The sequence below is a fragment of the Taudactylus pleione genome, unplaced genomic scaffold (assembly GCF_031769625.1).
Source record: "Taudactylus pleione unplaced genomic scaffold, aTauple2 ptg000665l, whole genome shotgun sequence".
In the NCBI taxonomy this organism is placed as follows: Eukaryota; Metazoa; Chordata; class Amphibia; order Anura; family Myobatrachidae; genus Taudactylus; species Taudactylus pleione.
The window spans coordinates 823,578-846,541 of NW_028285067.1; the positions used below are offsets into that span (position 1 = coordinate 823,578).

The 22,964-nt window shown below is 42.2% G+C and overlaps 1 protein-coding gene across 4 annotated transcripts in view; it reads right to left on the minus strand.

The window, feature by feature from the left end:
* Window positions 1–250: 250 nt before the first annotated feature.
* Window positions 251–22,964, minus strand: part of WNK3 (WNK lysine deficient protein kinase 3) — a 129,438-nt gene continuing 106,724 nt past the window's right edge. For all 4 annotated transcript variants that reach the window (XM_088455689.1, XM_088455690.1, XM_088455687.1 and 1 more), the window contains exons 21-24: window positions 12,518–13,005; window positions 7,383–7,594; window positions 6,270–6,472; window positions 251–5,684 (exon numbers count right to left, since the gene is read on the minus strand). In XM_088455689.1, the coding sequence (XP_088311815.1) occupies window positions 5,370–5,684; window positions 6,270–6,472; window positions 7,383–7,594; window positions 12,518–13,005 (1,218 nt within the window). In that variant the 3' untranslated portion in view covers window positions 251–5,369. The remainder of the gene's footprint in view (window positions 5,685–6,269; window positions 6,473–7,382; window positions 7,595–12,517; window positions 13,006–22,964) is intronic.

Genomic DNA, 22,964 nt, shown 5'->3' on the forward strand with positions numbered 1-22,964 from the left:
TTAATTATCTTGTTATAAGTTACTGCCCTCTGCAAATCACCCATTGTGTGCTTCATGCTATTTTTCCTGGAACCATAAAGACCATCTTCTCCTCCATCTTTTAAAAACTTACCTTAAAACATGTTTAGTCCAGATAACCACCTCAAATGGTCACTTAAACACATAATAAAATTTTAGGTTTGGTGGTCCATATTTTTCAAGTTTTAAGTATTGTGATGTGGTATTTGTGCAGTAAACACACACAGAAACATTTAATAATGACAGTTTAATGATTTTTTTTTTTTAATGCAAACTTTACAAGACCCTCCTGTAGTTAAACAATTACAATTCCAGTGATGGAATGTTAGTATTCTAAAATACCCCAAAAAAGTGCATGCTGCGTCTCTAAACGTAAGTATATTGCAGTAAAAGACCAACTTTCAAAAATAAACACAGTACTTGTAATAAGAATATATATATATATTATGTATAAAACACAAACCACTGGTAGATTTAAAGCAGGGATCTGTTCAGATTCATAAGAAATAATACAAAAAGGCAAATAGAGAGAGAGAGAGCCAGAGCTGCCATTTCAACAGAACTGAAATGTTGTACTAGTCCCGGCTCTTTAAACGTTGCAATGCTCACTGCTATTTGGTATTCAGCAGTAAAGGAATGAAGAGAAATTATAAGGACAGACATTCTGAACAAATCCCTGGGGAGCGAAAAAATTATTCACAGTTTGGAAAGGACGAGAACAAAATTGTGTACATAAACATCGGTCCGAGATCAGCAGGTAACTCAAATGTGTAGTAAAATTCACAACCAGCAGTTCTCATGGATGAAATACTATATTAACATACGCAACAATTCTTTTCAGAAACAAACAAAAAAAGATTCACCGATGTAAAGTGTGGTATAAAGCATTACGTTTTTCAGTACGGAAATTGTACTTCTGTTGTCAACGTGACAAAGGGATTTTTCTTATAACTGCAGCAGCTTCTGAAATTTAAAGACAGCCCCAAAAGCTACATGTTGCCTATCTCCTCTTCTATACGGATACATCTTACTAGAGCTGCAGCTGAAACCCTCAATATTAAAATAAAGCTGATTTTCTAATAAAAAAAGTCAGACATTTCTTATGCATTTGACAATACGGAATTATCACTGTTCTTGGTCTGTGGGATTCCTTTAGTTGCTAAGGCTCCTCATATTGAACCACTACTTACTACCACAAAATAAAAAAGAAAAAGAAAAAAAGTCACACCTCATTTAACAAAACCAAAGTATAAAGCACCGGTTTACTTTTCTCACAAAATTCAACCACTGATGTAGTTTTTTTTTTTAAACGTATTTAGCGTTTATGAGAACATGACAGCAATGTGGTTTACTCACATCTCTTCAAATAATGAAAAGCAGGATGAAGGTGCTGGAGATATTTACAGTACATTCCACGATGCTACATTCACCTTAGAGCACATTTATAAATCAACTGCAAAGTGAATAAAAAAACAAAACAACACAGACATGTTTACATGGATGTTACTAGTTGTGTAACAGCAAATCATCCACGTGTCGTTATCTGTATGCTGAAGCCTCACAGTAAGGTAGAATAGCGCACAGCCAGCAGACTACCACAATCACAAAACCCAGTATAATGTTGCAAGCTGTTGCAGCAGCAAACACAATACACATACTGGAAGTAGACTGGCAAGTAAAACATCTCAATAATTGGAAAAGCCGTGCTGCATTACATTCTGTGCCTCCGAAAAAAAAAAAAGTCACATTTTAGTATTTGCTACTATCCCAGCTGTACATACAGATCACTGCCTGTTGCATTCCTAATGATCAGACATACCTTACACATCTTCCATTCTGGCGCTAACTTTTCAGAAGTCATTTTGTTTAAACTGGTGCACAAATTGCGCATTTTAGGATTGAGCCACGTACCGAATGCTTTCGCAAAAGATTCAGCTGAACACTGATACCAAATACTAAGCTACATATTTAAACTAAGGAGGAAGGGCCTAGCCCTAAACTATAACATATATGTAATTTTAGCTCTTGGAAGTATTTTGGGATATTTGCTCTAACTGTTCCGAACAGTGACATTTTAGGAAGTCAGAAAAAAAGATTGCGCAGGTTGGCAATATCCAACTGCTTTAAAAACACACAAGGAAAGAAAGAAAATAATAACAGCAAAGCAAACCCAAACAACAACAACAAAGTTTTGTGCAAATTTGGAAAATTATACTTCCCCCAACCCCCCATGTCCCTTGTCTGGGACACCTCACATTAACTAAAGCCAGGGACCATATCACACATCATATCACAGCTCAGCTCAATAAAGCTGAAAAGACCCAAACCTGCTCCTATTTTAAGGGAACTAAATATTTTGAAGCTAGCCATTAATAGAGCGTTGGGTAGCCAGAATCAGCAAACCACTTTAATATCTTGTTTAATTACAGATAAAATCCTGGCCTTGTTGCAACCCATTTTTATTTAAAAAGACCTTACTCTGGATGTGTAGAAGTATTTACCCATTTCATATTAATATATTTGTGACACTTCGATATTTGCCACCAGCAAAGATCATTATGGCACATTCACATATGAGCATGGCTCCTACATACTAAAACAGCTGACACCTTAAACATTTGCCTTCCAGATCGAGAGCTGAACTAATTCAAAACTGAACAAGTGGCTGACAGAAATAAGTTATCCGATCTCCGGCTGAAATAATACACGTACAGTACAAATGTACTAGAAGTAACCATTTGTGCGACCACTTGACAATATACAGCGGCCACCCACACACACACACAATCCAGTGAAACACTATTACACTGCCAACTTACATTACAGTTTAATTCACAGGCAATCGTTTGTGCTGGGCTTAGAGAAGACTACCATTAAAATCAACAGGTATTTAAAAACTTCTTTTAGGTTTTTTTTATCATATTGGACTGCAACTGTGTAATTACAGATAGGCAAGATCAAGGCGAGAATAAATGATGTTACGGGGAGAAAACACTACTGGTCTGCACCATTGCAAGTGTAGCCGATACACACATGCCATGGTTCCCAGGCCGAAAATACTTTATTATGGGAGATGGTGATGGGGATCCAAACAAATTGTACACACAAGTGCAGACACTTCCAGTGAATGCACAAAATATACATCCGTATAGCTCGTATGAAACATGGCCAAGAAAGCTGCATCAGTGCACAATGGACTTGAATGCCAGACACAGGAGTAAACGCCTATGATGCTGTAATTCATGGAAGAAATAAAAGCACGAGAGCTATCCTCATGCAATGCTCTGTACATCTTTTCCCTACCTGCGGCAGTTACGCATCATAGTTGTAGCAAAGGCCATTGCAGACACTGCGGAATCAGCTGTGTTTTCAGTTCTAGTTTATGAATTAAAGGAAGAACAGAGAGGAAAGCAAAAGATAAAGGAAGACCCCCTCTGATACACAACTGCCATCAGTGTGTAAGAGGGGCACTACAAAACCAGGTAGATTAGAACACAAAAATAGTCACTTCAGGAGAAAAAAAAAAAGTTGACATAATACATTCTACCAAACTGTGTTCATATACACAGTGCAACAAGATAACTAAAGGGCAATATAACAAAAATAAAATGGAAAATAAAAACAATATAACCATTTATTCTCGGGAAGTGAATAGAAGGACTTACTGACCTAGGAAAACTACATATCAATTGCTCCAATCTCAAATACCCTGCTAAAAATGACGGAAACCTAACAAGGTTTAATAAAGCAAGAATGGATTTGGATATCCTTGCACAGTACCCATTTTATGAAGATGCTAATATTGAACATGCTACGTTACAATTATTGCTCAAAAAAATCAACTTTGTGTGTATAAAATGGTGCTGTAAAGAAGTCTTAATGCTTAGTACATGCACGGTCTACACAGATTCCTTTTGGTGCATTTTAGAGGCATTTAGACATTTTTACTATACAATCACAGTACTTACACTGGAGGACTCCATTATTTATGACTGAACAAATGAGTCTGCACATTAAAGGATACAAAATATTTAGAATATTTTCTAAATTCTGGCTTTAAAACAGAAGTTTGTCGTTAAGTCATCATGTCCCCATTTATCTCCTGAATGGCAGGGTTACAAACTGGATTAGTAATATTTTAGAATACATGTTGCAAAGTGGTCTTGTGTGTATGCTTATATAGCCCTCGTTTAAAAAAAATAAATAAAAAAATGGGTGGAAGGAGGGTAACAAATGGAAACGATAAAAACTATTCAAGTATAAAACTTATCTACAAGTTTAACTTAAAACATCTTAGCCTGTACATTGAGATCTAAAGTACAGCTGTAGGCAAGCTGTCAGATCGTCAAATTCAGAGATGGCAAAATGTACACTATCCCCCAAGGCACGGCACGAGTCTGCAGGCAGCGCGGAAGCAGCGGTTGTGCTAAGGACAGAAGCTAGAAGGCCTCTTTATTGAAGGGTACTGGGGGTAACGCATGCAGGCAAAGAGCCGGAGAAGCCATAACAAATGTACTCCATTCTGAGGCCTAACAATATCTGAACGGTACAAGTATCCCGGGCTTTGGAGCCATGAAAAAAAAAAAAAAAGCTAAGTCACTGGAGAAAGGCAAATGTACAACATAAACCAGAGCACTGTTTGACAGTGTAGAGCATGTTACCAACTTAACTTTTCACTAGAGCATAAACTGTTCACATTTGTTTCTTGAGCAAGTAAAGTGCGCCACTGCTGTGTGGGGGCATTGGTGGCTTCACATGCTACTGAACAGGAAACGCATAAAATAAAGGCAGAATAGTGCATCACCAGTAAATGTTCCGCTTTACATAGAACCAAAAACAAAGAGAGAAGATAGATTTTTAGTAGGTTTTTGCTAAAACCTGGGACCAAACAGAAGAAGTTACCATAAATGTTATTTTCTGGCATAAAAGGGGTAAGGATATGGTTGTGCTGTGTGCAGCCTTGTACAAAGGCCAAGGTGGTGTTTGGAGAATACGGCCACACGTGAAATTATTACCCTATCGCAGCATCTTTCGTTTGGCTGCAATTCCTTTTGTAGGCTGGGGCACATTCATACGCCTGTATGGCACGGAGAATTCCCTATTCGTTATTTCAATGTCAAAATGTAAAAAAGTTAAATGACAGTCGGTGACGAGGAGTATCAATTAGGGTATGTTTAAACCTGTGTTACACAGCACATAGAAAAAGAAGAAAAATACATATCCCCAGCGAGCGGAGGAGGAGGAAATAACAGCACTACCCTTTGCATCACAACCAACCCTTGGTCAAAGAGCTGAAACAATTAAAGAGCACAGGAAGATCCCAAGGAACAGTCTAACGGCAGGTGCAGGGATCATTTAGGAGATGACGGGATTGTAGCAGCTTTCTGCGGTGTAGCGGAGGGAAAGGCTTGCATTCCAAGCCCAGGCTGGTATGTTGCAAGATGCTGTGCAGGTAGGCCTGGTGACTGGGCAGACCATTGTACTGGGTAACCGGTACTGCCCATTCCATTGAATTGGCAGGCATGCGGAACAGGGTACGATGGAATTCCTCCAGATGAAAAATTGGGGAGTACGAGGGATTGAGAGATAGCGGCTGGAACAGTCCCGTGAATCTGAGATAGTGTGGGGACCCAGGTGGATGGGAAGCCTGTGGTGCCAGAAGATGCCTAAAATACAAAAATAAAAGGTTACATTTAAAAAAAATACTACACTACCCTCTAAAAAGCAAACCCAACATAAGCTTTACTTAAAATCATACGTATCAGACATAATTGTGGTTTTAGCAAACTACCTTCTCTTGTTAGTCCATATTTCTTTTTTTTTAAACTAAACTTTAATTATTATGATACCAAGAAATAGAACAAATGCTGTTTAATGTAAGGGTTGTTGCTTATCTTTGCTTAAAATAAATAGAACAATAGAAAGAAAATAAATACTTCTAAAATATATGGACAGAGGGCCTGATTCAGACTGGTTCGCGCACACGCATTGCGAATTATGCGCATGCGCGGATTAGAAAAATTGCTCAATGCGAGCGAGTGCAGCACAGCGGACGGGTCTGAATCAGGCCCAGAGAGCCTTACTTCAATTATGAACGCTAGTCATCCCAATGTAATGCTGAATTCAAAGAGACCATGACATTTGCAACGCTGTTTATAAATCAATTAAAAATGTACATAGGACAAAAGCAAGTTGGTTCATGCGCACACAACCAGTGACAATACTGTAATTCATATCAGTGCCATAGTCACCTCATGAACCCGATTCCAGCTGTCTGGTTCTGGGCGGTTCTGGTTCTGTTTGATCTGATTCAGACTCGGTTTCAGATGTAAGCTGCCTGCATTCTCTTTAGCCCAGTCATCCACCAGCTTATGCAGGTCGTCTGTGAACATGCTCTTCTTCCCAGAAACCGACTGCTGGCAGGCATCAGAATTACTCTCACTGCACTGGTGGTCTGGAGAAGGAGCAAAAAACATACAAGATAACAAGCCTGCTCTGGTTTTATTAGTTCGCAGTGCACAACATGAAAGGAGGCATGTATGGCAGCCTAGCTCCAATCAGATAACGTAGCGATAAAGAGATTCTAAGTGCTTCAAATTATCTCCTGTGAGGGTGTCTACATTCCAGTGGCTGCACTGTGAAACAAATATGTCCACTACGGGTATAGACGTCATGGTTTTAAAAAAGGTAGCCTTAATAATTTGGCACTGTAACCTCCAATCATGATTTTAGAGCAACTGGATATTTTTCAAAACGTACAGGACGTTATAACAAAAAAAAATAAATAAAAAATATCAAACCGGAGACTATCATGGAAAATACACAGCCTCAGGCCTCCAACTCCTCCAGCTTTGTCCTGAGGAGATTATAATTTATCTTTTATCCAGTGAGAAACCATTAAAACTTTCAGAATTTAAATGAAAAATATGTAAAATCGACAGCCATATCTTTATTTACAGCATTTAGACAACTCCAAAGCTGTACACGTCGACGAAGGAAAGCAATTACTAAATTTAGAGTAGGCTTCAAAAAAAGGGCTCCAAGAAATAAAAAACACACAGAAGTTGCCGGAGGCTCTCGGAATCAAAAATATATTTGACATAAAGCTTTGGGAATTATAGATGACCATACACCTTGTGAAGCAGACAGACTAATAGAAGAGTAGGCCTAATCAAAGACACTGCAGAGCCTGACTTACAAGGTAATAGTCTGTAATGTGAAAAATATCAGGGATTTATACAATATTAAACTTTGTCCGTGTCATGGCAACACACATTAAAGAGTATTACAACATGCCTTTTACTATCAGAGCAAATTCGGTTCAAGGTTTATTGGCCTTTTCTCTGAAACAAATGACAGCTTACCTGAATGTCCAATGCCATTGTCCATGTGGGTCAGAGACTGTGGTCTACTGCGCTGCTTACTTTTTAGAGACCTGGGACGACGTGGGGACATGGGTTGAGAAGAGGCGTCACAGGACTGTGCTTTGCTCTCTCTCAAAGAACGCAAGCGTTCATACACTTCATGTAACTCTCTGTTCTGCTGGGCCTGTAACGTAACCACCTCCTGAATGTGCCTGCAAGTGGAAAAACAGGATATGATAGGTTTTTGTACATAGACACACACATTTGGAGAGATGCAAAACCAATCAACAACTGTCTCATCTCAAATACATTTAAAATTGTGATTTGCGTAAACCAGTGTTACAATGCTATGCTGACATTGGGAAGGACAAAAAAGAAAAACTCGTATTTATGCTGTCATCAAGTCCAAACTCTTCTGCATGCCCAGCCAAGCATAAACTTGGTAACAATATAATGAACACCAATATACAATAATTAAACAGTAATAATGCAGTAGAATATCTGCTACAATTTTGGAAGAAACAAAGACCTAATGGAGAAGAAAACAATGAATCTGATGGAAGACATGACAACCTCTACATGTACAATATAGCGAATGTATAAATCAACGTTAAGCTTCTGGGCTACAGATCTGTTACAGAAGCAGCATGCGGATATGCTCACAAACCAGCTGACCGCGCTGTGCATGCCGGGATTGCAGAAAGAACAAATTCAGCTTTGTAATCATCCTGAATAGTTTATAAAATCTTTCTAAACGTTGTTTTTTTCCGAGCCATGACTCTCCTAGACTCCACATTCAAACTTCAAGAAACCTAAATACCTTACAATAAGTCAACTATTGCATACAAACAAAGAAGATGCTTACCAATTCTGCCCTGCCTATATAAAAAGCAAACAAATATGACTTGCAATGATATAATGATAAAAACAATGAAGAAGACATTTAAAGATGAAACAAAGCAGAACAGCAGCAATAAAACATTAAATACAAAGTTGTAGCAGAATGTACAGAATGTGGGGAGAAACAAGAACTCCACCAGTGACCTTTCACAAGAGTATAAAAAGATTTCCCATATTCTACAATACATCATCTCTCTAATATTTTTTTATGAAGCAGAGTTCAAATAACAGTGGCTGAGGAAATTCAGTCTTACATTTTGCACATACTAACTTTAGGAACTGCTCTGCTTTTTTCAAAGAGACTCTCAGAAATATTTCTGTTCCAAGACACAGTTAATGAACTGATGGGAATAGAAAAGATCAAACAGGAGAAAAACACCCCAGGCTAATAATGAAAAATATAATACATTTTCACTACACTATCAGGCGAACAAGAGATGCACACCGCAGCCCTGCAAACACAGGTTCCAAAAAAGTATAAAAGTCAGTAAGTAAATTAACAGTAAAAAACACTGAAGCAGATTTAAAAATAAACGTGAAGTTTTCAATGAGTGGCTTAACAGACATTAATGTGGCAAAACAAAAAGTCCGGGTATAGCACAAAAGTGCACTTGGGAACTGTAGTGAGGCAATGGGAAAAAGTCCAGGTAGTGATAACAGAAGGCAGTCCAGTATTCCAGGTTTTGTGAGGCTGAAATTAATTGCAGGCTGAAGAAATAATGTCCAGAGGAAATGCAAGTGGAGGCAAGGTGCAGGGTAACAGCTGATACAGGCACTCAGGCAAGGGAGAGGTAATGGAGGAGGCAGGAGAATCCAGCAGGGCTGGAACAGGCAAGGTGAAGCAGGCTAGGTAATGATCCCGACAGGTGAATGAGCACAGGAACTCTCTCTCAGCTCTCGCTGAGAAACACGGTGCACTGGCAATGAAAGGAAGCTCTGCACTCCCTTAAATACCCAGTGCCGCACTGTGACAGGCCAGAGAGAGCATGTGACACACCAGGATAGGGAGACTAGGTCACATGTCTGGAGGCAAGATGGCGGCGCCCATACCAGAGCGGAACGGAAGCACCACCAGGCCTAACCAGACCAGAGTGACAGCATGCCCGCACAGGACTATGCACGGCCAATGCGCCACTGCCAGACGCCCCTCGCCATAGCGTCCTCACAGGTATTACCTGCCGGCCGGCATGCCGAGAAACCCTGGTCGTGACATGTATATGGCAACAATCCCCATTAATAATACAGGGACTATAGAAAATGCCTGTTCCAGCATCTTGAGGAGAATCTGATGCTGTGGCTGAACGCTCCTGTCATTGTGTGAAGTGAGAAAACTGGTGGGGCTTCTAGGAAAAATCGCACCAGAGGGGAGAGTACTGTCTTTCCATGGGGGAAGTTCCCTGAATCCCCCACAGAAGTGCCCTGAGACAATTGCGCAAGCCCATGTAAATGGGGGAGGAAGCGCCGACTGGGGCTTCTGTATAAGATTCTCGTCTTAGCAACCGGACTGACCAGTTAGGACTGACGAGAGGCAGAGCTCACTGACCTGAGACAGCTCTGGTGGATCCACCCAGAGTTCCACTGTGGAGGCAGACTCTCATAGCTCAAAGTCAACCTCAAAAGAAAATATGTAAACAAAACACACATCAGGCCAACCTGCAACCTGAATAAAATCAACCTGCTCCATCTGGCACTTAGAAAAAACTGACTTGCACTATTAGCTATACTCCAGCATTCCAGAGTCCCCCATTTCATGAAGTAGAAAAATAGGTGGGAAAAGGACCTTCCCAAATGGATTCAGAGAAAAGGCTTTAACAGTAACAAGCAAAAATCCTCATACACTTTGGCAGACACTGCTAACTTTGTGGATGATCCAAAACTGACCCTACAGGAGGGTATGTCCAGATATAGCGCCACAAAAAAACGTTCTGCCCAACACTGGTGTCTTTAGATACAAAAGCTTTGCATCTGTAAAACTTGGATGGAAGAGATTCTCCACTTACTGGGGATAGATCTTGTTCCAGAGAAAGGAGCACAATATATTGATTCAGATGAAATATTGACACCACCTTGGGCTGGAACGAAGAGTTGGTGTGCAGTATAGCTATGGTGACATACAAGACAGGAAAGCCAATTTAGACACCCTTCTGGCAGTGTCAATAGCCAGAAGAATAAAACCAACACCTTCCAAGTTAGAAATGTAAAGTAATTGGAATAAAAGGACTCGAATGACGGCTTCTGTAAAGCTGAAAGAACAGAGTATGGTTCAGACAAAACAAATGGTGGAACATGGGTGGCTGACTATAGAGAACCCCCTGAAGAAATATTTGAACCTCAGGAATGCTAGCCATTTCTCTCAGATAGACAACAGAAAACCAAGACATTAAGAGATACCAATATTATCAAGGTACTGTCCAAGCCATCCTGTAAAAAGGACAAGATTAAAAGATGAGGTGTGAACTCTTCTCACACTAACCTATGTAGGTCTTTCAAACCCTATGATCATTTTTTTTTGCGGAGACCTGGTAACATATTTCAGAAGGATAATGCAAAAGAACCACCTGGGTGAAGGTCCTATGACCTAAAGGCCATAACTTCTGGAGACTGGGCTATAGGTGAGGGGTAGGAGTCCTACCTATTGCCCATCACTGCTCAATACGATTCTATATCTAGTCAAAACAAGATGATTTATCAGTTTTTTAGCACACCAGAACTGCAGGAAAATGTACAACGTTTATCTTAAAAAAAGGCATTGCAAAAACAGTTTTATGACATATGATTTTAAATCATTAGCACACCAAATAATTTGTAATTTTTATGTCTGCTAACATTACTAATATGCAATGTGCTGGGAAGCGGATTCACGAATATAACACTCACATGCACCAAATTGCATATTTTTTATTTATTATTTCTCTATCATCCTATTGGGGAACACTGGAACCAACATATATAGAAGTCTCAGGCTGGTGTTTGGGCATTTCATTTCAAGAAATCGGACAATACTGCGGATCTTGTACTAACACCGTCATAAAGCACAGTACAGTGCACCAAGCATGTCTAAGATAAGCGTCTCCTTTACATTAAATGGTAGAGAAGATTTTAATTTAAAGACGTGTTAGTACATGTAACCAGGGTTTGCGTATGCAAATTGCTGCAGAGGGAGGAACCAATCCCTGAACAATTCGAAACTTTTCCTTTGCGGGGCTTTGTCCAACAGAAGCGATGTTGCCTAAATTGTCAGACACTTGAGACCCACCGGCTGCTGCTGATGCTCCTCTCCTCTATCTTTGCTGCAGGGGAAGACCTGGGGGTATATTTACTAAAGGTCAATTTCATTATCTAAATCGATGTGTTTCTGTAGATAAATCTACCAACAAAACAAATAAAAAATTGCCTCAGTATTAGAAATGTGTTATTTAGCCTCAGAAACATCATCAATTTAGATTGATAGATTTGAATTGGACTTTTAGTAAATATGCCCTCTAGAGTGGGGATTTAAAATACTGTGGCTTCTCATGTTCTGGGAGTGTCTCTCTGCTTCTGATTGTGAATTACAGCTGTCTATTTTACGGATCTTTGTGGTCATGTCCGATAAAGGGACTAGTTCCAAAGCTAAATCTGGGGTGACAGTTTATATACATGCTCTATATGTCAGGCAAAACCGGGTAGACTCTTACCAATGCTCTTTGTGTAGTGCGAGGCTGAGGGCGTCGCAGCAGGTATAACAGAACCAGAGATGAGTGATTTGGTTTTGACTCTGTTCTTTTCACCAAATTAGTGCAAGTTCGGAATTATCTTATTGGTTATCCAGAACACGTGAGCGCTGGATAGCCAATATAAGGCAGTTTTGAGATCCAAATAACAGAGTACAACTGAGTAAAACCAAACTGCTCATCTCTAAGCAGAAGTAAATCTTTAGTTACAAATGTTTATAGCATAAAATGTTCTCATCTATGTTCGAATATAAATACATTATAGGAAGCTGAAGCTTATAATGCACTGTGCATGTGAGTAATGAGCATGTAAACAAATTATTTCAAAGCCATATAAATTGCCACTTACCGAATGGCTTAAATGGATAACAACAGTTTTATGGCTCCAAAGCAAATAAACTTACTTTGTTATATTTTTATATTATACTTTGATATAATAAAAGGGTTGTTCTGATCATATATAAAATGGACTACTGGTGGTAATCCAACACAAGAGCATGAACATAACAAAAATTCACTAACTTCTCCCGAAGTTTCTGCAGTTCAACTTTCAAGTCCTCATCTTCTAATTCCGACTCATCATCACTGCTCATAGGAGAGGATGGAGAGTAGATTAGGGAGTACTGCTTTTGGGAAAAAGCTTCTCCTTGGGAGTTTGTTCCAGTCTCTCGGACTTTAAATTCATGGGCTTTGCCAGGAGCTGTAGACATTTCAGAGTCACTACTGGTCTGCTTTGCAAAGTCGCTTTGCTTCTTATCTTTCATCCACAGTGCCGGATTAGATGGTGCGCTGCTGCCAGTGACAGACGTTTCTTCTAGTTCCAAGTCAGGAGTTAGAGACGATGCATCTGTCTCACATGTTGTACTGGCAGATGGTGGTGTTTCCTCAGCTCTGGTGGCAGCAGACTCTTGCTCTTCTGTAGAGAGAGGCTTTTCTGGTGGCAGGGATGTGGGAGGAACACTTGCAGGATCAGTAGCAGTGGATTGCTCTTGCTGTGGAACTGTAACAACCTGTAAAAAGGGAAGAAAAAAAAAAAAAAAAGGAGTAAATAACTTAAATAAATAAATAATAATTGAGATCTCATACCCACTCTGTACATTTACCAAGAACAAGTCTTTAACGAGCAAAAAGATAATATAATGGGAAGATTTTCCAGATCAAAAATAAATGATTCAGGAGTTCTTAGAAATGATTACTGTAGTTTAATTATAAAGCAAAAGCAACCCCCACCCCAACTTTTATATTCAAATACACATACATAAAAAGTATATACTTGTCGGAAATTACTTACAATTCAATAACATTACATACTTCTTGGCATGTTTTACCACTTGCCGGGCATGGTCTAATGGGATGCGACCACAGGCAGGCAGGCTTTCCCTGCTGTGGTCGCATCCCTTGTGACTGCAGACTCTGCTACTCTCCTGGCATATTTACGAGCCCAGCCGGTCAGGAGCCCGTGTGCAAGAAGAAATCCTTTCCTTTTCGGTAACCGGCCGGGCTAATACAGCCAACATCACGTGTGGTTTGTGCTCCCCAGAATGCCTTTCAATCGCCGGGTAGTGTTCATTCTAGCACCCTGCACGTAATCCGTGAGGGAATATTTACATTTTTACAATTTAAAATTGTATGTGTGACGTATCACTACAGCTACAGTAGCTATAGTGATGCATCAGTTCTAAAATTCTGCCCTTCAAAAGTAAAATATGCCCTCCTCACTGATTACGTGCAGGGTGCTAGAATGAACACTACACCGGCATTCTCTGGGTGTGGTTCTGGTAACAGCGATCTCGGCACTGGATTGCCAATCGCTGCAGGGTACACTCGGAGCGGGGCTGATGTATGATCAGCAGTCTCTCCGAGGTACTGCTTGCTGCTCAGAGGGGACTGATCGGTTTTCTCTGTGCTGTCTGTCATACGCACCACTGTGCTCTGCATACTGTCCAGGTGCGCCACAATAATTTTATTTTGGGTGGGGGCAAGAGCTCATTTAATTTTAGCGCCTTTTAGAGAGCAAGAGCATAAACGTGCGTTGGCTCACGCTGTTGAACTGCGGTCCTGCATATAAAATACCTTTTGAATTAAGATGTTGAATTAATGGTCTTGCGTATATTAGCCTCATATCATATATGATGTTTAAAGCACGCAGAAGAAAATGATCCGATACTTCTAATCCTACCCAGGGAAAAAAGTGGCTGAATGTATGCGCTCTTCAATCTATCAAATCAGATCCAAATACAAAGAGATGAATTGTGAATGAGTACCTAGCCATACTTACCCAAGTTATAGCGCGATTGAGTGTATGTGCTCCTTTAACTTCTACTGCTAATTCACTAGCATCTGAACCGAATAAGGAATACTGCGTATATACATACAAGGAGCGGCTGAATGTATGCGCCCTTACTGTTTATATCTGTTATGTAAATGATTTAGCACTTCTGGCAATAATGATACTGTTCCCAAGGTGCCAAGAATATATTAGTACTAAGACCGGTTATATTTAAAAAATGTCTTTCATTTTATAGTACACAGGCATTAAATACTGGGTGCAGCTGGTATGCAGCTATAAGTGGGTCAAGAGATTGCATGTGAAATGATTGAGAGGTCATTCATTTGTTGAGAATTTATCTAGCCATTTATTAGTACATGTATACCAGCTCCGTTTGGGTTGGCATGCTCATCACTCTGAACACAGAAAAAAAGGAGATTTGCCCCCCAGCACACTGCAGCAAAAACAATACTTAAATCCTACATGATAATAGCGATTTAGAGGTATTAGTTACATACATTTGCAAATATATGAATAAGCGCCAGGCCAATCGTCAAGGCTCCTCTATACTGGCGTCCCTAACATTAAGGGGTTCACGTCAGAGAAGCAAGGCACCCCAACAAAAATTCCAGCCAAGGGCCATCCCCAGGGCATCACACGAAAAAGGGAAAAAGGTGATAGTGAAGTGTAAAGAAAAGATGTGCAAGAATAAATCAATAAGTGTTAATGAAATGAGAAAGAATTAAAATGACATAAATAATATACAAACAAATAGAAAAGTGAGGAGAGGACATACCTTCAAGAAAATACTTCTCTTACCCCAGTGTCCGTGGTGGTAAGACACCAGCACTAGGCGAACTGTAGAAGCCGGCCTCTAACTCTGGGGTCCCCCGAGAGGAGGCCCGTCCCGTGAGGCTGAAGGCTTATAGTCCAACTTTGGAGTAGGACGTCTTGTACTCCAAGCCTGTTCTAATGGCTGAGCAGATTTCCTGGCTACTGACTGTCTTGGAAAGCTGTATTTTAGACTTACCCTGGCCTCACAGGGCCGAAAAGACGAAGCCCCAGACCCCGATGGGACTGGAGCCGATGGCAGACACGCAGACGTAGCTGCTGCCTGCGGGGCCACAATTGTGTCCAGATGAGGGCCAAACAGGACCTGTCCCGTAAAAGGCAAAGCATTCCAAATGGAATCTGCGTCCGCTTTCCAAGAGCGCAACCACAGGGAGCGGCGAGCCGCTACTGCTACCGAGCCGCTACTGCTGCCGAGGAGATTCTGGAAAGGAGCAGGCTATATGTAAAACTGTCTCATTATGAACATGGCTAAGTCTCTGAGAATTTGCCACTATCCACCTGCTCTGCTGGAGAGTCAGTGTGCAGAGATCCAGTTACCTACCCAGCGCTCTATGGCTCTGGCCCACCAGCACACGGCCATAGCCGGCCTGGACGCCCCTCCAGCAAGGGAATAATTGGATTTTAGAAATATTTGCACCTTGCAATCTGTAACCTCCTTCAAGGAGGACCTGGAGGGCATGGGCAACGTAGCACTCCTCACTAGGCGTGTAACATGAGAGTCTACCCGTAAAGGTAACTCCTGTTCGGAAAAGTAATTAACTGCAAAGGGGTATGCAAAAGGTCAACCGTTTTTGAGGCTGGAACCGCTCACCCGGATTTTCCACGCCTCCTCTAAATGATCCACCTGACCAGATAGAGGAATTACAGTGGCAACACCCTTATCCTTAAAGGCGGGATATTTGGATTTAGCCACGGGGGATATGTTATAACCAAAGCCGCACGGACTGCCCGTATAAGGTCAGGTATATAAACTTTAGACCCAGACTAAGCCTCCTCTGCACTAAGGGGCTCGTGTCTGAAAAAGTCAATAATGTCACCGTCATCAGACGTCATGATCCTTAGTCGTTTGAGACCCGAAAGGCCGAAATGGTGACTCCCCCTGTAAAACGTCCATCAGGTGCTATACCATTTGGACAATAAATTCACCCACACAGGCTCCTGCGAGACCTGGGGGGGCGAAAAACAGGATAAACTGGGGTACCATCAACTGCCCAGGGACCCCTGCGTGTGATGAGACCACCACTCGCTGCGATAACCCCTATGGGGAAACACAGGGAGCGTTTCCCACAAGGGCTGTAAGCATCTTAGCCAGCCGAGGGCGGTCCCTTTTTGTGCAGGCACAGTGACAGAAATGGGGCGTGATATATAATACAACATGCCCTCCATAAACCCTCAGCGTCTACATATCCCTCCGCTAACTGCACATTATATCAGTACATTATAGCTGGAAGAGGAAATCCTCGTTCACTTTCCGACATGAGGAGTGTGAACGGAGCGCATATGACTTCCCACACAGAAAAACCACGTTTACTGTGAGGTAATAAACACCCAGCAACACCGCACCGCAAGGGCTGTAGCAGAAGAAGAACAGGGTTAGGAAAATTGCTGATAGTCAGAAATGAAAGTACAGGCAAACAGCGCTAGGATTTAAGTCACATACAATGCAAAGATAACATCCTGCATTACAAGCACTGCGATCAACTACACAGACCAGAGCCTGGTAGGAAAGTGCTGCATACACTGACATTAATTGAAGGAGAGGTATGCGGGGGACCCGGACCGCAATGGCACCTGTATCAGCTTCCAGCAGCGTTTGCCATCCCCAGCACATGCAGAGAGAAAATGGCCACCGAGGAGCAGAGAGGAGGCGGGCCTGGGGGAGGAGCGCTGACACAGCCTGCTCAGACCACTGTGGAATGACACTGTGCAGCGGGGGAGACGCCGGCTGTGAGACAGGGAAGGCGTTCTCCCCTGGCCTGCTATTAAACCCTGAGACGCCGCGCTGTACCGCACATGCTGCGGTCCGCTGTCCCTGGTGGTCTAGTGGAAGGCGCAGGATCAGTACCTGGCCCCACGTGCAGCCGGTCCCCAGGGATCCCCCTGCCTGGGGACCAAAAAGGACTGCGTTACCGGCGGGTGCCCACCGCTTACCTTGTCCCCCGTACATCCGGCCACAGTCCAGGTAGCCAGGGTCATCGCTAGCTGTGACCCCAGCTACCTACCAGCAACCTCGAATCGGTACCAGCATTCTGGTACCGCAGGGGTGTAGGAGCGACAGCATGGATGTCAGTACCTTCCATTGTTGTCGCTGTCAGGTGGAGATGGGAAAGAAGTAGTTCTGCAGAACTTGCTTTGATAAAGATATTGTCTAAGCATTCCTTGGAACACAAAAAAAGCCTACACGAAAAATCACCGTGACAAATATTCTGGGGGCTATGGCCAACCCAAAAAGGAGAGCCCTGAACTGAAAATGTTCATTGTCAACTGCAAACTGTAGAATACTGTGATGGCCGCTCCAAACAGATGTGGATATATGAATCTATGAGGTCTAGAGAAACAAGGAATATGTCCCTTTCCATTGGAATGATCACCAAGCAAATAGATTTAATCCGAAGAGTGTCCACTCCTGATTATTTGGATCCTTCAGATTTAAGGTTGATCAGAAATCTGGTTTTATAACCTAAAACAGATGGGGATAACAGCCTAGTCCCCTTTGATCTCTGGGAACTGGAACAATTACTTCTGCTGATCCGAGAGGCTCAAAGGCTATTATAGAGCGAATCTTTGGATCGGGATTTTGGGAACAGGAGACTGCAGATCTCTTTTGGGAGGAATCCCCAATTAATTTTTTTAAATCTATGCTCTTGAAATGATCCTGTTGACCCATTCATCAGAAAATGACTTGAGCCACTGATCTTAGAAACATGGAAACATTGAGGATGAGCCACTACCACAAAACCTAGGAGAGGTGTTGTCCAGGTCCTACTTAAGGCTTCTGTGAGAGCTTTGATCCTGGCATATCAACAAAGCCATTCTTCCCCTCTGTGTACCTCCTCTATTGCTAGAGTTGTGGCCACTAATTGAAAAACCTCATCCCTGCCTGATTATGAAAGGAATGGAAACATCATGTTCTAGACTTGTGGGCAATGACTGGAAGGATTTTTTTTTCTCCAATAGATTGAGAAATAAATTTGTCGAGTTGCGGTCAAAAAAGGACAAGATCCTTCAATGGGTAACTCCTCCGATGCTCCAACCAAACAGTGCATCATCTAGTAGCAACCAATAAAGCAGACATTCTAGAGATGCCGACGGCCACATCCAAGACTGCTTCTCCAATATATTCTGAGGCCTCACTGATATTGTGCGCCAAGCGCAACAATTCAGCTTGTGGTAATCAGCTTGAACAGCCTCACTGAGTTGCTCCGTCTATTTTAAAACTGCTTTACTGACCAAAATGAATGCAAAACAGTGTCTAAGTAAGGATCCTCTCTACACAAAAATAGAGGTGTCGCATCAGATTTCCCATCTGTCCTGTCTTTAAGAGATGCAGCATCAGTGATAGGAATTGTGGTAAATCTTGATATTCGTGCTTAAGGAACATCCACATTAGAAGGAAATTCCCATGAACCATATCTACATCAGGCAAAGGATAAGTGACCTGAAAATAATGGGGCACAATATACTTCCTTCTCAGGTTTTGACGGGCTTCAACCAAAAGCTTAGAAAGCTATGGTGATGAAGGTGGCCTGTCCAGGCTTGTTTTCTTCTTGAACACCCTCCTCTGGAAGATGACTGACCTTGTGACATGGAATGACGACTTGCCAGCATGCGAAAGGACCCAAAAGAAGGACCTTTTGACTTTGGTACAGTAGAGGTGAGAAAAGTGCTTTAACCACCTGTAGCCAACACTATCAGCTTTTCTAATTCTCGACTGAAAAGTACATCTCCAAAGGGTAAGGCTTCCAGAGACCACTTGGATTCAGAGTCTGCATACCATGATCGCAGTCAGAGTGCACGCCTTGCAGAGATGCGAGCATTGATCAATCCTGAATCTACAGTTGCTTCTTCTTGGTAGGATGCAGATTCCTGAATTAAGTTCAAACAACATTTACCTGGAGGGAAACCCACTTACAAGCAGTTTGTCCATCTCTCAACTGCTTATTTTAACCAAGCAGATCCAAGAATAGGCCTAAGAGAAGACACCACTGACGAAAAAATGCCTCTTCAGGTGGCTTCCAGCTTGCGGTTAGGAAACCAAACCTTGAACAGGAACGGAAGTTGCCCTGGATAGATAAGCAATAGTAAGATTATCTAAAAGAGGAGCCTCCCCTTTCTGTTGGCAGAAGATAAAACTAAACTAATCTCTTCTTTATCCAGTTTTAAGATTCAGAAAATCTACAAGTTGAGGCGACGAGGGGGAAACACTTTGTTTCCTTTTGAAAAGAGAGCAATCAAATTCATCTGAATCATTGATATGTAAAATTTGTTTTACTGCTCAAATTAAGGCTTCAACATCCTGAATGCTTCTAAGTTCATCCTCAGAAGGACATGAAAGATCCAGGTCTAAATCCTCCTGAGAAGAGAGATCTAAAGTAGAATACTTCCATGAAAGGAGGACATCTGGTATCTGGCATTTCTGAGGTCTGGAACTAGAAGCCAAATCTAAGGTCCTCTTCAGGGAGGATGAAAACTGTAGTAAGCTTTAAACAGCACAAGCCAAACACTGCTCCCAGGAAGGCTCATTCACAGGTTGACGTTGTGTCCAGAGGCCAAAGCAACCTCTTAAATACCTGTCACCAAATTCAACGTGGCAGAAACAGCTTTTTATTTGCAGCCAGTTGTGTGGAAAGATCAGTCACAGCTTCTGTTGGTGTTGTAGCCCAGGCAGGCACATCTACAGAAGTAGGAGCAGGCCGAGGCGAGCGATGACGCTAGCCCTCCGCCTCTCAGGCTTCACGCAGTACGTTATGGTAAAGACATGTATGAGTAAATCTGGACAACTCATGCAAGCAAATATTTTTACTAAATTACTTCCCTGGTCAGTGAGGGACCTCGACGAATTGCCTTTTCCAGGCATGCTATAAAGAAATTAGATTACAAACAGTGCAATAGTTGTTATAAAGTGGCTGTACCCCCTACAAAAAGTAGCCCAGAAGGAAAAAAGGAGAGTTATGGTAAAACTCACCTTTGTTAACTCTCTTTCTTCGAAGTCCATAGGGAGACAATGGGGTGTAGGTGGTACTTGGAGGACTGGACACCAACAGCAAAGCTCTTCAGTCCTAGAAAGCGCCGATCCTTCCCCCTATACCCCGCCCACAGCCTGAGGGCAACTCAGTTTTGTTAACAAGCCCATGGGGCAGGATAGGAGAGAAGGAAGATTGGTACACTGAAGAATCACACTCTTACACAGAGAAGCAAACAAGTGACCAAGAGAAGAAACCAATAGAAGCTAGTTGCGTCAGGGTGGGTGAACTGTAGACCATATAGACTTCGAAGAGAGAGTTAACAAGGGTAAGTTTTACCATAACTCTCCTTTTCTTCTTCATGGTCCATAGGGCTCCACAGGGAGACAATGGGGATGTCCCAAAGCAGTTGTTCAAGGGCAGGGACGCTCCTGAGCTGAGAGGAGAACCCTACGCCCAAAGGAAGCATCCTGAGAAGCAAATGTATCAATGGCATAGAACCTAAGAAACGTGTGGACAGAAGACCACATAGCCGTCTTGCATAGTTGTTCAGCAGAGGCGCCGCGCTGGGCTGATCACGAGGGACAGACATAGCGAGTAGAATGAGCAGATACTGTAGCTGGCACAGGAAGGCCAGTCTGCGTGTAAGTCTGTGAGATAGTCATACAAATCCATCTGGCCAGAGTCTGTTAGCTGGCCATCCCTTCTTATGGAATCCATATACGATGAAGAGGGAGTCTTATTTCCTGATGAAACTAGTGCGGTCCACGTAGATCTTTAGAGCACAGACCACATCCTAAGAGGCCTCACCTGCCGAGAGGTCTGGCGATTGAAAGGCCGAAACCACAATGTCCTCATAAAGGTGGAAACGAGAAACCACTTAGGTGTCGAAGCCGGATAATTGGCTGAGACAGAATCGGTGTAAAATTAGATCGGGGCGACGCCATTTTGCCAATAAGACGCAATTTTGCGAATGGCCGCCCAGCGCCATTTTAGTGAAACTCGCCATTATAAGTACATAAGGCGATGCTATTATTTAGCGTCGTGCGATTCCCACGCAATAGAAAGTTAAAGGTCCTCACCATACAAATACAGTCATTAAAACATAGAAAATGATTATCCCTGGAAAACACGTACCATGGTGTACTCCACAAAACACAGTTGCACAACGCTAACTAGCGTCTTTTGCCAATTCCCCAATACTTACACACTGCACACTTACATAAAAGGTTCCCTAGCATTAAAGTGTAATATCCAAGGTTTATGCAGTAATTATTAACGGTGTGTAATAAAGGTTATTTGATATCTAAGGTTTAGTACATGGTAAGCAGACAGTGTTTGGTGTTGTACTGATCCACTGTGTCACTACAGATTTCCGGTATCATCGGTGAGAAGATCGCAACATGCGTCTGCAAACTATGGACTACAGAGAGTTAAAACATTAAAATGTACTCTGTAATGTTAGCAGCTTAGATTAGCATGAAGCAGGAAAAAGGACACAAAGGGTTGTTAGAGGCTGTTTGTGTCCATTCGAATTGACCTATGAACTATCCTGTAACAGAAGCACCTTTAAGAAGAACCAATGGAATCATGTCAAACTTGTCTATTGTATTGCCTATCCCTGCAAGAGTATATATGTGCGCTCTCTGACCCCAGTCTTGAGTCTTCTTGCTGTGCTGTTGACGGAGGTTTCTAATGCTGATGCCGGTATCTGGGCCCAGCCCAGAACGTGTGCGTATATAACAACTGTACCTTGGGTCTGTATGATTTATTTGCGCTAATTGTCTTTAGATCACAGCGTGTAACCATCTGTTTTTATATTGAATAATAACTTTTTGTGCTTTGGAACCACACTCAAAGTCGAAAGCATTTATTTACTGTGTGACTCATTACGCTATATAGCGACAATTTTAGAAGGTATAGACAGGATTGCATAGAGGTTTTAATTAGGTATCCATATTGGGAAGGAAGCCCGGGCACGTTTTAAGAACAGCCCTGTCCTGATGAAAGACTAAAGGGGGAGCGACATGAAAGCACCCTTAAATCTGGTACCCTACAGGCAGATGCTATAGCCAGAAGAAACAGTCTTAGCAATGAGCCACTTAACATCCACTGATTCTAAGGGTTCGAATGGAGCTCTAAAGTGCGTGGAGAACCACTGACAAATCCCACTGAGCCACAGGAGGGACAAAGGGAGGTTCTACTGTATACGTAGAACACCCTGCAGGAAGGTGTGAATATCTGGTAGAGGAGCAATTCTGCGCTGGAACCAAATGGACAGAGCAGAGATGTGCACTTTCAGAGATGCTAGGCGGAGTCCAGGATCCATCCAGCCTGAAGAAAGGCAAGTATTCTAGAAACCTTAAAAACTTGAGGGTCAGAGTTTCTAGAGACACACCACTGGAAATATGTATCCCATACCTGGCAGAGGACGGTTTACGAGCTCTGATCATGGTCTGGACAACAGAGCTAGAAAATCCCTTAGGAGGGATGTCTCAAGAGCCAAGCCGTTAAAGACAGGCGGGCCAGGTCCGGATATAGACAGGGACCCTGAGACAACAGGTGTGGTAGTAGAGGAAGTTGAAGAGGAACGTCTATAGAGTGACTTTGAAGGTTGGAGTACCAATGGCGTCTGGGCCAAGCCGGAGCACAGACAAGACTGTGC